This window comes from Salmo salar, chromosome ssa21 (assembly GCF_905237065.1).
Source record: "Salmo salar chromosome ssa21, Ssal_v3.1, whole genome shotgun sequence".
Lineage (NCBI taxonomy): Eukaryota > Metazoa > Chordata > Actinopteri > Salmoniformes > Salmonidae > Salmo > Salmo salar.
In genome coordinates, this window is record NC_059462.1 from 48089048 (window position 1) to 48107340 (window position 18293).

The following is an 18293-nucleotide window of genomic DNA, read 5'->3' on the forward strand; positions in this document are numbered from 1 at the left end:
TTAATCCGTCTGACAATATTATCCATCCCAGCTGCCTCCTCTCCTCCTCGTCTTCAGGCCTACTGGCATCCTTCCTCTGCCAACCTGAAGGATTGAGAGCAGGAGTACCTAAAACCTAAAGCACAGTAAATACCAGATAATTGTACTGTATGCATAGGCATTTCTCCCAGATAGGCAAAGCCACATTAGGCAGCACTTGGTTTGTTCCATGCTAATGCCTCAGACAAGGACATCACTCTATGTTCTGGTCCAAATGTCCTGGATGCTTAAGGAGGAGATTCTATCCTGCACCATGCCCCCTGTACTTAGCCGGTTACATGTACAACAATTCACTCTCAGGATTATCAGTAACCCGGAATGAACACTATACAACCACCAGGACCTCATCACAGGGAACCATGGGAGGCTATAACATCCTGGTCTCTGATGGGAGGCAGCTACCCATTGGACACAGACATCAATTCAATGTCTATTCCACGTAGGTTCAACGGAATTTAATTGAAATGATGTGGAAACAACGTTGATTCAACTTTGTGTGTGCCCAGTGGGTAGGCTGTTCTGTGTCCAACAAGGCACCCTATTCCATATGTAGTGCACAACTTTTGACCAGAGCCCTATGGGCCTTGTAGTGCACTATGTAGGGAATAGGGTGCCATTTGGATGCAACCTGTGTGAGCTCTGTGACCCTGGGTCCATGTGACACACCATGGTGGCCTCACGGGCAAATGTTGCGTGCGGGAACGTTGCAAAATAAATGTTATTAAATTATTTCAGCCACTCACTCGTCTGCGTCAACGAGCGTCTGCGTAGCCAGGCGCTAAAATATAACTGGGTTCTGTTTGAGCCGTTCTGCAAGTCCTCTATTGGATATCAGGAAGATACAGACCCAGGTGGATACTTGAAAGACCAGCGAGGAGAGAATAATTAAATATAACTAACTCGTGTTTCCCTTTTTATCTGTGGATTAATCGTCGGAGTAGATAAACACAATATTTTGTATGACTCTGGGTCAACATTCTACAAAGAACCAGCTAAAAAAATGGACCATATGCATGCCAAGTAAAAGAACAACCCAATGTTCATCTCCCAGGACAAACTAGCTAGCAACAGCAAGCTAGCTAAATGTGTGTTCGACCTGCTCCCAAATTAGTATAGTTGTTTCACAGTTGGTTTTGATATTTTAACCTGCGTGTGATGATCGCGTCTGGTGGGGATAGACAAAATCAACATACACACGTGCGTGACCAGTGTAGTCAGTATGTTCGGTAATCAGGATTTCGTTTCAGTGTCAAAGTGTCCACAGTTTCTGTATAATGTGTCATGCACTTCTGTTGTTGGCATTGTCTTGTGCTAGATATTTACTGCAGCGTAAACGCTTTACTGTAATACTGTCATAGTTTTGCTGATGGCTTTGTAACTTATTTTTTTCAGCGAGGTCAAATCTCTATTCGAGCTGGAAACTTCATCTGTGTTTTATTGTCATGGATAATTCACCCTGGAGAATCAATGATATGCTTATTAGTCTGCTATTGTGCAATCTTTTTCCCCTGTGTGTGTGTGCGGTGGTGTAAAGGATTTAAATAAAAATACTTTAAAGTACTACTTAAGAAGTTTTTTGGGGTATCTGTACTTTACTTCAATACATTCCTAAGGAAAGTAATGTACTTTTTACTCTGATACCCCAAAGTACTGTGCATTTTAATGCTTAGCAGGACAGGAAAATGGTCCATTCATGCACTTATCAAGAGAACATCCCTGGTCATCCTTACTGCCTCTGACCTGGAGGATTCACTGAACACACATGTTTCGTTTGTAAATGATGTCTGAGTGTTGGCGTATGCTCTTGGCTATCCATAAATTAATAAAACAAGAAAATGGGGCCGTCTGGTTTGCTTAATTAATATAAGGAATTTTTAATTATTTATACTTTTGATACTTAAGTATATTTAAAACCAAATACTTTTAGACTTTTATTCAAGTATTATTTTACTGGGTGACTTTCACTTGAGTCATTTTCTATTAAAATATCTTTACTTTTACAAAAAAATGACAATTGCATACTTTTTCCACGTGTGTGTGTCCGTGTGTCCGTGTCCACATAAGTCTGCATGCCAACTGCAGTTTCCCTCCCAGGCCTCCTTATACGTGGACTAGGGGAGGGAGGGAATCATTGTGACACACAGTAACAGGCATAAAAAGTGTGTATATAGCTGTTCTGAAAGAAGCCCTCTCAGAGCTCTGGCTCTGGTCTCTAATGTTGCCAGTGTTTCCTCTGTTAATGGGACACTCCCTCTGTGTTGGAGGTCCCCACACTAACAACCACAGACAAGCCGAGCTCTCAGGCAGTCAGATTATAAACATAGATGAGGACACAAATCCAATGCACTCATAATATTTTGTGCAATGTAAATGTGTAAGCCCTTCATTTTGATGGTACAATAAGAAGGCTGAACTATATAGAAGGCTTATTAACTCTGTTGACATTACACAAACCCCCGTGTATCAACTCCCAGCATTAGAATCCGCCCTCCACATTTTGTATGACACTATTTAACAACACAATGCCCTAAATTTGCTTCCACCATAGTTTTTTTCATTCCGTCATTCCGCTTTTTTTTCTTCATTTTTTTTCATTTTTACAAAGAGGTTTAGGAGCCAACTGGGAGCGAGGAATGGCCCTTCCATTGTGAGTTCTTCTGTTGTAAAGACGGAAGGGTGAAAGGTGCCACCTTATCATCACACGTTTCTCCCGTGAGGTGGAAAACGGCAATAACTAAGCCAATAAGAGTGCTCCTGGGATTCCTGGAAGAGCTGTCTTTACCAGCAACCAACCAGGAAGCATGAGCCCTCTTCCTTTTCTTCTCTGTTGCGCAACTTCCTGGTCCATAGCTAGCTAATGACCCAGTCACTTTTTAAATGGAGTCATGTGCTTTTTGCTGTGAAGCTAAGTAAAATCAAATGTTATTGGTCACATACACGTGGTTAGCAGATGTTATTGCAAGTGTAGCGAAATGCTTGTTCTTCTAGCTCAGACAGTGCAGTAATATCTAACAAGTAATATCTAACAAATTACACAACATATACCCAATACACACAAATCTAAGTAGGAATGAATTAAGACTATATACATGTGGACGAGCAATGTCAGAGCGGAATGGAATAAGATACAGTAGAATAGTATAGAATACCGTATATACATATGAGATGAGTAATGCAAGATTTGTAAACATTAAGTGACTAAGATACCGTAGAATAATATTAAATACATGGCCTTGAGATGGAAGCTGTTTTTCAGTCTCTCGGTCCCTGCGTTGATGCACCTGTACTGACCTCGCCTTCTGGATGATAGCGGGGTGAACAGGCAGTGGTGATCTTTTTGGCCTTCCTGTGACATCGGGTGCTGTAGGTATCCTGGAGGGCGGGTAGTTTGCTCCCGGTAATGCGTTGGGCAGACCACACCACCCTCTGGAGAGCCTTATGTGCAGTGTTGACATTTGCCATCATGACCAACACTCATAAATCTAAAATGGCATGTGCAATTTACACATCTCAACAATTAGCTGTTTCTTATCAAAATCTGCTATGCAGGTTCAAGATAACAGATGCAATCCAATTACAATATCATAGGGATATGTATGGTTCTTGTGATTGGGGGTATGGTTTCAGTTTGACCTTTGGCCTATAGTTGCTGTAAATATAGATTGAGATTAGAATGAATAATCCCTGTGAATTCTGAAAGGGTTCTGTTTGCTTTGGAAGGTTGTTCGCCAGCTTGTTCAGACTAATACTGGATTAGCAAGCTACTTCTGCTCCATGCCTCACTTCTCAATCACTAGTTTTAAAATCTTGTTTCATTTTCTCAACTTTCAACACAGAGAATAGGGGGGGAAACGTTTTACTAAGAATATCATGAGGGTCTCTCTTGAACGGCCGCAATTAAGTTTTTTTTCTTATTGAGGTCATTCCTGTGTTCACCACAGCGAAAGGTTATGATTGATGTCAAAGGCCTTACTCTTTAATATCCTCTCATTTCTATAAATAAAACTATTCACCTTTGGTTCAACGTAGTAGTGTGAAGGAAAGAGATGTCAAGTACTATCGAGTAGGATAGGTTTGAATCCTGGTCTGTTGCTTAGTGGATAACACTGGAAAATAATGCTTGAAAAATAAAGTCATGTGTTCAGTTCTCCCTCTTTTTGGAGCCAAAATACAGGAGTTTACATACAGCATGTAGATGGGGAGGCAGGGAGCCTAGTGGTTAGAGCGTTGGGCCAGTAACCGAAAGGTTGCTGGATCGAATCCCGAGCTGACAAGGTAAAAATCTGTCGTTCAGCCCTTGAGCAAGGCAGTTAACCCACTGTTCCCCCGGGCGCCGAAGACGTGGATGCCGATTATGGCAGCCCCCCCCCTGATTCAGAGGGGTTGGGATAAATGCAGAAGACACATTTCACTTGAATGCATTCAGTTGTACAACTGACTAGGTATCCTCTTTTCCCCTTCCCTAGATAGGTAAGCCATGAGAAAACCAGAAATGGATGGCTGAGAGGATAGAATATACATGTCCAGGTGGACCATTCTATCCAACGACAAGCTTAGAGTGGCTTTAGTATAGAAATAGACACAGGCAGCAGTACAAATGGACATGTAGAACTAGGAGGACGTGATGCGACTCTCCATGGATCAGGACATAGATCCAGATCATCGCCATATCCTCCAATGGGATAGCCGTGTTGTATGCATACTCATTAAACCGAGTAGTTAGTAGAATTCTGTGCTGCTGTATGTGAACAGTTGAAATGGGTTCAATATCGATTAGTTCAGTGCTTTTGCTTCATGTGTTGCTATAGGCTACATCTGCACTGAAATGTTTGATTTAAAATCAAATCAAATCTTATTTGTCACATGCGCAGAATACAACAGGTGTAGTAGACTTTACAGTGAAATGATTACTTACAAGCCCTTAACCAACAATGCAGTTTTAAGAAAATGGAGTTAAGAAAATATTTACTAAATAAACTAAAGTATTCATTGAAAATAAGTAACACAATAAAATAAAAATGAGGCTAAATACAGGGGTACCAGTACTGAGTCAATGTGCGGGGGTACAGGTTAGTCGAGGTAATTTGTACATGTAGGTAGGGGTAAAGTGACTATGCATAGATAATAAACAGCAAGTAGCAGCAGTGTAAAAACAGGGGGGAGGGGGGTTAATGCAAGTAGTCTGGGAAGCCATTTGATTCGTTGTTCAGCAGTCTTATGGCTTGGGAGTAGAAGCTGTTAACTTGTTTAGGATAGGGGGCAGTATTTTCACGGCCGGATAAAAAAACGTACCCGATTTAATCTGGTTATTACTCCTGCCCAGAAACTAGAATATGCATATAATTATTTGATTTCGATACAAAACACCCTAAAGTTTCTAAAACTGTTTGAATGGTGTCTGTGAGTATAACAGAACTCATATGGCAGGCCAAAACCTGAGAAGATTCTATATGGGAAGTGCCCTGACTGACCATTTCTTGTCCTTCTATAGCCTCTTTATCGAAAATAGAGGATCTCTGCTGTAACGTGACATTTTCTAAGGCTCCCATAGGCTCTCAGAAGGCGCCAGAACGGGGAATGATGACTCTGCAGTCCCTGGGCGAAAAACAGTAGGGATTTTGGAAAGTGGTCGTTCTGAGAACAATGACACTGGTGCGCGCTTGCATGTGAAGACTCCATTTTCTATTTTCAGTGTTTGAACGAAAACAAGGTCTCCCGGTCGGAATATTATCGCTATTTTACGAGAGAAATCGCATAAAAATGGATTTTAAACAGCGTTTGACATGCTTCGAAGTACGGTAATGGTGACATTTTTTGTCACGATACGCGCCGGCGCGTCACCCGTTCGGATAGTGTCTTGAACGCAAGAACAAAACGCAGCTATTTGGATATAACTATGGATTATTTGGAACCAAAACAACATTGGGTGTTGAAGTAGAAGTCCTGGGAGTGCATTCTGACGAAGAACAGCAAATGTAATCACATTTTTCTTATAGTAAATCTGAGTTTGTTGAGTGCCAAACTTGGTGGGTGTCAAAATAGCTAGCCATGATGGCCGGGCTATCTACTCAGAATATTGCAAAATGTGCTTTCACCGAAAAGCTATTTTAAAATCGGACACTGCGATTGCAGAAAGGAGTTCTGTATCTATAATTCTTAAAATAATTGTTATGTTTTTTGTGAACGTTTATCGTGAGTAATTTAGTAAATTCACCGGAAGTTTTCGGTGGGTATGCTAGTTCTGAACGTCACATGCTAATGTAAAAAGCTGCTTTTTGATATAAATATGAACTTGATTGAACAAAACATGCATGTATTGTATAACATAATGTCCTAGGAGTGTCATCTGATGAAGATCATCAAAGGTTAGTGCTGCATTTAGCTGTGGTTTTGGTTTTTGTGACATTATATGCTAGCTTGAAAAATGGGTGTGTGATTATTTCTGGCTGGGTACTCTCCTGACAATCTAATGTTTTGCTTTCGTTGTAAAGCCTTTTTGGAATCGGATAATGTGGTTAGATAAAGGAGAGTCTTGTCTTTAAAATGGTGTAAAATAGTCATATGTTTGAAAAATTGAAGTTTTGGGATTTTTGAGGAGTTTGTCATTCGCGCCACGCTCTATCATTGGATATTGGCGAGGCGTTCCGCTAGCGGAACATCTAGATGTAAGGAACCTTTTGGTCCTAGACTTGGCGCTCCGGTACCACTTGCCGTGTGGTAGCAGAGAGAACAGTCTATGACTTGGGTGAGCCTTTGACAATATTTTGGGCCTTCCTCTGACGCCGCCTAGTATATACAGTACCAGTCAAAAGTTTGGACACACCTACTCATTCAAGGGTTTTTCTTAATTTTTACTATTTTCTACATTGTAGAATAATAGTGAAGATTGGCTCAAACGCATTAAGAATACATTTTCTTTCCCACAAATTAACTTTTAAAAGGCACACCTGTTGATTTCAATGCATTCCAGGTGACTACCTCATGAAGCTGGTTGAGAGAATGCAAAGAGTGTGCAAAGCTGTCATCAAGGCAAAGGGTGTTTTTTTGAAGAATCTAAAATATCAAATATATTTTAATTTGTTTAACACTTTTTTGCTTACTACCTGATTCCATATGTGTTATTTCATAATTTTGATGTCTTCACTATTATTCTACAATTTAGAATATAGTAAAAATAAAGGGGAAAAAAACTACTTTTGACTGGTACTGTATATCATGCATATCCTGTATACACGACTAATACAACTTGAAACTTCCCTATAATCCACTTGTAAATAGCTAATTAAAAATCGTTAAACATTTGCTAAATATTGTTGGTGTTTTGTAATGGGTTCCTATGGTTTTGCTGCAAGCAAGCCTGCCTCTCTGTCGGACAAATCTCAAACAACATAGCTGGATCAGGTCATGAGCTGTTCTCCACAGAAAAGTGTCAGTGAGCAATGTGATGCCTCCATGCGGATGGCTTGGATCGCTCCCAATATAGAGAGGGGGAGGGGGTGTTTGATGCCCATAGTTGGAGCTCGTTTCTCAGTCCCAGGTACCTCAGCAGTATAGAACCATATTTCTACCTCGCTGCTCTCACCACTACTTCAACCTCCCCACCCCCTTCTCCTACCACACAAGTTAGAGTCCATTGCCCTTTCACAAGCTGTCAGATTTTCAGGGTCACTGCTTATTTGTCAGGTTTGCTTAATCAAATTTTCAGCCTGCCTCAACCTCAAACATGAGGAGAGGGTGGCGATCGGAGGCCGGTTCTGTTTAGTATTGCTGTAGCCTATAGGCTTTCAAAAAAAGGAGAACTTCCCCAGAGACAGTTTTTTAAAAGAAGGCTGCAGGTTTGTGCAGTTTGGCTCAGCAACGGTTTGCCGTTCGAAAGGAGCATTTATATTCAGTGGTAGTGTTGTTGTAAGTGCTGCATCATTATCGCAAGTGCCTCCGAAGCACATTGATGGAGCCATAAATCTGACAGCCGATCAATAATTCATATTCTGATTAAATCTTGAAATAACGTATTTGACTTCAGTGAAATGTTCCATTTATTCATAAGGCAAGGAAATATTAGAAAAATATCAACTAGTAGTGGAAGTAATGGGTCCCTCACAAAGAAAGCACAGACATTTGTCTGGAGATCCTACAATGGTTTTGGGTGGAAACAGTGGTAGGACGAAGCAGTGGTAGGTCGAGGCAGTGGTAGGTCGAGGCAGTGGTAGGTCGAGGCAGTGGTAGGACGGGGCAGTGGTAAGACTGGGCAGTGGTAGGACTGGGCAGTGGTAGGACGAGGCAGTGGTAGGACGAGGCAGTGGTAGGACGGGGCAGTGGTAGAACGGGGCAGTGGTAGGACGACGCAGTGGTAGGACGACGCAGTTGTAGGACGGGGCAGTTGTAGGACGGGGCAGTGGTAGGACGACGCAGTTGTAGTACAGGGTAGTGGTAGGACGAGGCAGTGGTAGGACGAGGCAGTTGTAGGACGGGGTAGTGGTAGGACGGGGTAGTGGTAGGACGGGGCAGTGATAGGACGGGGTAGTGGTAGTACGGGGCAGTGGTAGGACGGGGCAGTGGTAGGACGACGCAGTTGTAGGACGGGGTAGTGGTAGGACGGGGTAGTGGTAGGACGAGACAGTGGTAGGACGGGGCAGTGGTAGGACGGGGCAGTGGTAGTGGTAGGACGGGGCAGTGGTAGGACGAGGCAGTGGTAGGACGGGGCAGTGGTAGGACGGGGCAGTGGTAGGACGGGGTAGTGGTAGGACGGGGTAGTGGTAGGACGGGGTAGTGGTAGGACGGGGCAGTGGTAGGACGGGGCAGTTGTAGGACGGGGCAGTTGTAGGACGGGGCAGTGGTAGGACGGGGCAGTTGTAGGACGGGGTAGTGGTAGGATGGGGCAATGGTAGGTCGGGGCATCCTGTGAAATATGAAGCATGTATTTCTATGGTTTTATTGCTTGTTTCCTTGTCTTAACAATAAATGGAACATTTCACTTATGTCTAAATACATTATTTCTCCATTGTGCTCAGTTAAGTGTATTTGGCAAAGCCGAGCTGTTAAATTCAGCTTCAGCTAAATTCATGCCCTCAGGTATTGCTGGAGCGCTATACAAATGTCAATCTATTGTCAATCTATTGAGTTGATCTATCATTTCTGAGTTCATCAGTGACAACAAAGCCCATGCATCACCAGTAGGGCTTCAGTAATCAGTTTGGAGGCGTACCTTTTTCCTCATGGACGCGTTGGGTGGACCACGTGACGGACCAGTACCAGAAAGCGCAGTGACCTACTACAATGGGATCAATAACAACAAAGCTTACCCTAGCAGACTGCCTGGAAAAATATCGCTCATGCCAAAGGACACGAGACTGACCTGGGGTAATACCACTGGCCACATACTGAGCCGCTCCATTACGCAATGGATGTCAACAGACCATGAAAGGCTACTACTGCTCAAGGTCTGAATATCAATGTATGGTTACGTATTATGGAAGGAGATGCTTTCTTCTTTCTGCAAGCAAGTTTGTAGCGTTGATGTGACGGTGGGCTTAGACTATTTGTCTTTAGGGTCAATGGATGCTTGTTTAAGTTGGTACAGTAACGCAACAAAATCTAGGGCGTGGACATTGGCCAGAACTACTGAGACGAGATATACTGTAGCTGACATATTTTAAACTCACAAATACTCACAGTCCCGATGATATGTCTGATATGATATGTCAAACCCCTGATAGAGAGATTGGTATGGGAATTAGGTCAGGGTGTCCATTCAACGCCCTCCACCCAAACCCCTGATAGAGAGATTGGTATGGGAATTAGGTCAGTGTGTCCACTCAACGCCCTCCACCCAAACCCCTAATAGAGAGATTGGTATGGGAATTAGGTCAGTGTGTCCATTCAACGCCCTCCACCCAAACCCCTGATAGAGAGATTGGTATGGGAATTAGGTCAGGGTGTCCACTCAACGCCCTCCACCCAAACCCCTGATAGAGAGATTGGTATGGGAATTAGGTCAGGGTGTCCACTCAACGCCCTCCACCCAAACCCCTAATAGAGAGATTGGTATGGGAATTAGGTCAGGGTGTCCACTCAACGCCCTCCACCCAAACCCCTGATAGAGAGATTGGTATGGGAATTAGGTCAGGGTGTCCACTCAACGCCCTCCACCCAAACCCCTAATAGAGAGATTGGTATGGGAATTAGGTCAGTGTGTCCACTCAACGCCCTCCACCCAAACCCCTGATAGAGAGATTGGTATGGGAATTAGGTCAGTGTGTCCACTCAACGCCCTCCACCCAAACCCCTGATAGAGAGATTGGTATGGGAATTAGGTCAGTGTGTCCACTCAACGCCCTCCACCCAAACCCCTGATAGAGAGATTGGTATGGGAATTAGGTCAGTGTGTCCACTCAACGCCCTCCACCCAAACCCCTGATAGAGAGATTGGTATGGGAATTAGGTCAGGGTGTCCATTCAACGCCCTCCACCCAAACCCCTGATAGAGAGATTGGTATGGGAATTAGGTCAGGGTGTCCACTCAACGCCCTCCACCCAAACCCCTGATAGAGAGATTGGTATGGGAATTAGGTCAGTGTGTCCACTCAACGCCCTCCACCCAAACCCCTGATAGAGAGATTGGTATGGGAATTAGGTCAGTGTGTCCACTCAACGCCCTCCACCCAAACCCCTGATAGAGAGATTGGTATGGGAATTAGGTCAGTGTGTCCACTCAACGCCCTCCACCCAAACCCCTAATAGAGAGATTGGTATGGGAATTAGGTCAGGGTGTCCATTCAACGCCCTCCACCCAAACCCCTGATAGAGAGATTGGTATGGGAATTAGGTCAGGGTGTCCACTCAACACCCTCCACCCAAACCCCTGATAGAGAGATTGGTATGGGAATTAGGTCAGGGTGTCCACTCAACACCCTCCACCCAAACCCCTGATAGAGAGATTGGTATGGGAATTAGGTCAGGGTGTCCACTCAACGCCCTCCACCCAAACCCCTGATAGAGAGATTGGTATGGGAATTAGGTCAGGGTGTCCACTCAACGCCCTCCACCCAAACCCCTGATAGAGAGATTGGTATGGGAATTAGGTCAGTGTGTCCACTCAACGCCCTCCACCCAAGCTCCGTGTGATGGGGACAAGTCCCATCAGGTGTCTGGTCTTAGCATAGCGTCCAATCCTCTCCTACTCTTGTCTCTGCTGACCCCTCAGACAACAAAAGACCTGACCCGACCCCATTTACCCAGTCATGTCAAGACATCGCCTTAGCGGTCAGAGGTTGTTGCGGATCACAGTACGGGTCGTCATAAAGGTCCTATTCCCATGACATCATCTGTATTCCAGACTTTTCTTTCATTCTCCCATTTCTTCTCTGTTCGTTGGGTTCTTTTAAATTCTCCCATTTCTTCTCTGTTCGTTGGGTTCTTTTAAATTCTCACATTTCTTCTCTGTTCGTTGGGTTCTTTTAAATTCTCCCATTTCTTCTCTGTTCGTTGGGTTCTTTTAAATTCTCACATTTCTTCTCTGTTCGTTGGGTTCTTTTAAATTCTCACATTTCTTCTCTGTTCGTTGGGTTCTTTTAAATTCTGCCGTTATTTCTTCTCTGTTCGTTGGGTTCGGTCATTGAATCAATGAGACACTGACTCAATGGATTGATTGAGTAGACAGCTCTCTGAAGTTGAAACGTCATGGTTTTTGCTTGGAAATAATACAGTTCTGTGTCTCTTCTGTAGAAATGTGTAGAACATGGCATGGCCCATTGTATATAAGACTAGTGAGTATAGTGTTATAGCTTAACAGTAAAGCTTATGAGGTTATCAGACCAGAAGTCAGGCCAACTTCTAACTCGCCCCGCTTTGACCTGACCTGTTCAACTATAGCTGTCCTGACCTGTTCAACTATAGCTGTCCTGACCTGTTCAACTATAGCTGTCCTGACCTGTTCAACTATAGCTGTCCTGACCTGTTCAACTATAGCTGTCCTGACCTGTTCAACTATAGCTGTCCTGACCTGTTCAACTATAGCTGTCCCTGACCTGTTCAACTATAGCTGTCCTGACCTGTTCAACTATAGCTGTCCTGACCTGTTCAACTATAGCTGTCCTGACCTGTTCAACTATAGCTGTCCCTGACCTGTTCAACTATAGCTGTCCTGACCTGTTCAACTATAGCTGTCCTGACCTGTTCAACTATAGCTGTCCTGACCTGTTCAACTATAGCTGTCCTGACCTGTTCAACTATAGCTGTCCTGACCTGTTCAACTATAGCTGTCCCTGACCTGTTCAACTATAGCTGTCCTGACCTGTTCAACTATAGCTGGCCTGCCTGACCTGTTCAACTATAGCTGTCCCTGACCTGTTCAACTATAGCTGTCCTGACCTGTTCAACTATAGCTGTCCTGCCTGACCTGTTCAACTATAGCTGTCCCTGACCTGTTCAACTATAGCTGTCCTGACCTGTTCAACTATAGCTGTCCTGCCTGACCTGTTCAACTATAGCTGTCCCTGACCTGTTCAACTATAGCTGTCCTGACCTGTTCAACTATAGCTGTCCTGCCTGACCTGTTCAACTATAGCTGTCCTGACCTGTTCAACTATAGCTGTACTTTAAATGAAATGTAACATTCGTCGTATATACTGGACCAAGGCACAGCGGGTTGAGTGCTCATTTTAACTTTTATTTAGAACACTTAATAACAAAACAAGAAAATGTACGAACGAACAGCATTGCAGGCTAATACAGCAGTGCAACAACAACTTCCCACAAGGGACAGGTGAAAACAGGGCTACCTAAGTATGACTCTCAATCAGCAACAACGATGTACCTGATGTTCCTGATTGAGAGCCATACCAGGCCAACACAAAGAAATACACAACATAGATAGAGCATAGAAATACACAACATAGAACATAACCAAAACCCTGGAATACTCTAAACAAACACCCCTCTACATAAACACACATATATCAACAATCCCCGAACCACATAAAGCAAACACCCCCCTGCCACGTCCTAACCAAACTACAATAACAAATAACCCCTTTACTGGTCAGGAAGTGACATGAAAAGGAAACGCCGCACAATAATTGCTCCGATGCAAAGATGTATTTTCCAAGGTTTCGACAGCAAGCTGTCTTCATCAGGGTTTCATGGCACTGCAGGGCACCAGTATAGGTTTTGATGGGTGTTCGTAATCATGGCCGGCTATGGCCTGATATCATTGGTCAATATACAGATAATATAGAGAAAAAAAAGCACAAATAGATATGCAATGATCAGATGGCCTACAATTTCATCATAAATAGCCTAGTATACACATTGATTTAGAATAGATAACAGGAATGGTTTCAGATCAAACTCAACATTCAGACTATAGGGAGCGAGGGTCTTTAAATTAAACATCCATGCGCTCTCTTGTTTTAACAGTAAATTGTCAAGGTCACCCCCTATCCTAGGGAGGGTGACGTGTTCGATGCCGATATAGCGAAGGGGAGAAATAAGGTGGTTCGCTTCTAAAAAAAGTGGCCAGCATCTGGGTATGTTAAGTTTTTACACCTAAAGGTGCTACGGTGCTCAGAGATTCTGACTTTTAGTTTTACCTTACTGTGACCTCAACCACACACCCAGCAGTCTTCAATGTACTCAGTGTCTCAGCTCTCTGCATAGTTCTTTAGTTTAATGTGACCGTGGAGTTGAGACAAGTCCTTGGCGAGCTATTGCAATGGAGAGAGAGAGAGAAGCTTGGCGAGCAGTGAAGTGCAAAGGAGTTGTCACCTCATTTCACTCTGATGTAGCGTTAATGCGAATCTGTCTCTCGCTCTCTGTGTGTTGCTTCTCCTGCAATGCTGTTTTCTGACTGTCTGTCTCTTTCTCTCTCTGTCTTTTGCTCGCTCTCTTGCTCTCTCATTCGCTCCCTCTCTCTCGTGGGCTCTGGCTCTCTTGCGCTCTCTCTCGTGTGTGCAATTTCTCTGAATCCTGCTACAGTATTCACAATAAATGTGGTGTCAGTGTGTTTGTTGAATATCATTGCGTGTCAAAGATGTTTCAATTTGCATTTAATTTCACTCCCCACTGTTGGACGACTTAGAATACATGAGTCTTGAGGTGAAAGACCACATAGGGGCATACCATGAGTCTTGAGGTGAAAGACCACAAACATATGGGTGAAACATCACACTGTGAAGAATAGGCGATAAGCTCCATGCATCCTGTTATAGGAGGTCCCATCTCGCAGAACAGAGTCTGTTTAGAACGCTGAGCACGATGACCTCACATTCTTATTTTAGACCATGAACGTGCTGATGTGTTGGTTCCCAAGCCATTATGATGTAACCAGGTTAGGCAAAGATAAAAGGCCTGGATGTGGATCCTCATTTTTAAGATGCTATTTGATGAAACTTTAATGAGCTGCAATCCTGTCCTGCATACAGTGCACTAAACATAAAGCTTTCTGACATTCACAGCAGTGCTTTGTAAACATTATTACAAGACTAAAGCCTCTGTCTCTCTATCCCTCCCTCCCCTCCTTCCTCTCCACTCTCTATCTCTTCCTCACTCTTGCCTCTCTCCCTCCCTCTTCTTTCCTCTTCTCTTTTTCTCTCTGTCTCTCTCTCTGTGTTTCTCTGTCTGCAGTTGCCCTGAAGAACTGTTCTTGCAATGGTGGTAGCGCTGACAACAGCAAAGCCACAGGATTGGAGGACAGTTGGCTGCCTGAAGGAGAACTTTTGCTGCAGGTCAGTGCTAAAGGCATGTGGAATCTTCTAAAATATAAAGACAAAAACAACTGTCTTTGCTTTTGGTAATTAATTACAACGCTTAATATCCAGTGATGAAGTGTTGGATATACCCCATAACTCACTGGCCTCACTTTGTTTTAAATCCAAAAAAGTAACAGCTTGTTTGTATCTCCGGTTATCAATTCCCATAACACACCGTAATACTCCCATCATTTTGTCATACTGGAATTCATTCTCATTTTATTTAGTTTACGATTCTATCACAGTTTCTAGGGAGCTATTTTCATTTTGTTTCTCTGTATGTGTGATTGAGTGGAGAGTGATCTAGTTGGCTGCCAGCTCTCTTTTGGATAAGCCAGAGTCATTGATTTTCCAGTCCAGTTCCCCTGTATGTGCAGCACAGTGGAATTCCAGAGCAGAACAGAGGAAACAGTCTGCCAGACATCCCTGCCCTATGAGCGAAGTTTCATTATTATGATAAACCTACATCTCTCCAATGTGTTAGTAATGAAGCATGAAAGCTCATTCTGGGGAGGAGGAAATCTTTTATTCAGATTGAGATAACAGCCACGGGACATTTTAAAAGACAGGGAGGCAGGACGAAAAGGCGAGGTTAGGGGAAGAAGCGGAGAAGGGGAGCGATGAAGATTTCTCTCTTCTTTGGTTCAACATCAGACACTTAGTAGTGAATTGTAGAGGAGTTGTGAGGTCATCCATTATTTACATCAGGAGAGGAGGGGAGAGTTTTCACCTGTCACTGTCATTGTTGAAAACAGACTCAGACCACCTCTTATACTCAAAGTAGTCCCACAGTAGCCTAACACCCTCCACCGTGTGGGAAAGTAGCCTGACACCCTCCACCGTGTGGGAAAGTAGCCTGACACCCTCCACCGTGTGGGAAAGTAGCCTGACACCCTCCACCGTGTGGGAAAGTAGCCTGGCACCCTCCACCGTGTGGGAAAGTAGCCTGACACCCTCCACCGTGTGGGAAAGTAGCCTGGCACCCTCCACCGTGTGGGAAAGTAGCCTGACACCCTCCACCGTGTGGGAAAGTAGCCTGACACCCTCCACCGTGTGGGAAAGTAGCCTGGCACCCTCCACCGTGTGGGAAAGTAGCCTGACACCCTCCACCGTGTGGGAAAGTAGCCTGACACCCTCCACCGTGTGGGAAAGTAGCCTGGCACCCTCCACCGTGTGGGAAAGTAGCCTGGCACCCTCCACCGTGTGGGAAAGTAGCCTGACACCCTCCACCGTGTGGGAAAGTAGTTCTGCAGAATACAGACAGATCCTGTAAGTTTTGGTACTGTACCAGCATGCAAAAAATGCAAAGCTATTGGGGGTGTGGTCTCTTTTCTGTTCAACCAGGAAGTCTATAATCTAGTTTGCACACATTGTGGTTCTCTGATTGCAAGAGTTGAACTGTGTTCATATGGGGTCTGCCGCTAGGGGCTTGTTACATTTATTTCACTTCACTAATTTGTAGTTGCTGAACGCCTGGTACATTAGACCCTGGAAGTTGGCTGTTTACTTGCAAGATGGTGTACAAACCATCCAAACTGAAATGATAGTGTTTATGTTTCACTGGTCTGCTTACACACAGAGAGGATGTGCTGCAGATAATTGGGGTGAATCATTGATTATTAGTGAAAGAGCAACATAACATCACCATGCCTTAGTCATGGTTCAGCCCCTGGGAAGACTGAGGGTATTTTCTGTGGATGCACCCATTGCACTGTGAGTGGATTAGTGTTGGCGTGTGTGTGTGTGGCCCGGGGTTTTGTGTGTGTGTTAACAAATCAGGTGATGGATGAACATGCTAATGTCTGTTTTGTTTGAGTAAGGTAGATATGGTTGTATGCCTGTTTGTGCATTTGTTTACAAAATGTTCCTGTGTACGAGGGAGTGGGAGTGTGTTTAGTGGGGTGGAAACATGGGACCAGCTGTTCCCGTTTGGGATAAAACAAATGACTGACTAATCCGTCTATCTTTTATTCCTGACATTATTTGTTTATCTCCAGTTCAGAACAAACCCGTCTTGCATGTAGCACACTGACAACCCCTCATCCACTCCGGGGTGCAGAGTCCACCAATCTCACTGTAGGACACCTCACAACCACTACCATCACATGTTGCTTAAGTTATCAAAAAACAATGTCTCATTAAGCAAAATTCAGTAAATATAAAACATATCTACATTGGAACAGAACCCGGAGATATGAAAAGACTAAGGAAGAACCAGACAAGGCACCAGGATAAAGGGACTAAGGGGGCAGTTGAAATCGGTTCTTGCATTGGAATTATATTGAAAACTGCTTATTTCACAATAAACATAAAGTTCAAATGCCCAGACTCTGAGACCATTGGTTAAGTGCTTTTTAAGTGACAGGTTAGAGCGAAATCTGTAGCAGCACAATGGACAGCGCCCTACACACTAAAGCAATGCCGTTTTGGTCATGAATATAGGCTACAGGATAGACAGGGTAATTCACCTATTACAAACCGCCTATGTGAATACAGCCGTACACACAGCTGTCTTAACAAAATAATGCAAACTAAATGCTGAAAGTAATAGCCTAGTTATTCATGCATTGAAACAAACATACTGAGTAGCAGTTTGGCTTAGAATACCGACGCAACTGTGATGCAGACGAATAAATGAGAACAGAACAACCCAGCGGTACAAAGTAGTAGGCCTAGTAAATAAAATATCAGATTAAGGCATGACACAATCTATATTTAGGCTAGTTACATTAACAGTAAACAAACACAGTAAACAAAAGGTGAAAGGAGATCCAGATAACCAGAACATAGCCTACAGTGAGATACAGCCTACAGTGAGATACAGCCTACAGTGAGATACAGCCTACAGTGAGATGCAGTCTAGCCTACAGTGAGATGCAGTCTACTACAGTGAGATGCAGTCTACTACAGTGAGATGCAGCCTACTACAGTGAGATGCAGCCTACTACAGTGAGATGCAGCCTACTACAGTGAGATGCAGCCTACTACAGTGAGATACAGCATACTACAGTGAGATGCAGCCTACTACAGTGAGATGCAGCCTACTACAGTGAGATACAGCCTACTACAGTGAGATGCAGCCTACTACAGTGAGATGCAGCCTACTACAGTGAGATGCAGCCTACTACAGTGAGATGCAGCCTCCTACAGTGAGATACAGCCTCCTACAGTGAGATGCAGCCTACAGCCTACTACAGTGAGATGCAGCCTACTACAGTGAGATGCAGCCTACAGCCTACTACAGTGAGATGCAGCCTACTACAGTGAGATGCAGCCTACTACAGTGAGATGCAGCCTACAGCATACTACAGTGAGATGCAGTCTACTACAGTGAGATGCAGCCTACTACAGTGAGATGCAGCCTACTACAGTGAGATACAGCCTACAGCCTACTACAGTGAGATGTAGCCTACTAGTGAGATACAGCCTACAGCCTACTACAGTGAGATGCAGCCTACTACAGTGAGATGTAGCCTACTAGTGAGATACAGCCTACAGCCTACTACA

At 44.0% G+C, this 18293-nt stretch overlaps 1 protein-coding gene across 1 annotated transcript in view; it reads left to right on the forward strand.

Annotated features, from left to right (window-relative positions):
- Positions 1-18293, forward strand: part of LOC106582435 (aryl hydrocarbon receptor) — a 45304-nt gene that overhangs the window by 4664 nt on the left and 22347 nt on the right. Inside the window, exon 3 of the mRNA XM_014165544.2 lies at positions 14662-14762. Coding sequence (XP_014021019.1) covers positions 14662-14762 — 101 coding nt within the window. The remainder of the gene's footprint in view (positions 1-14661; positions 14763-18293) is intronic.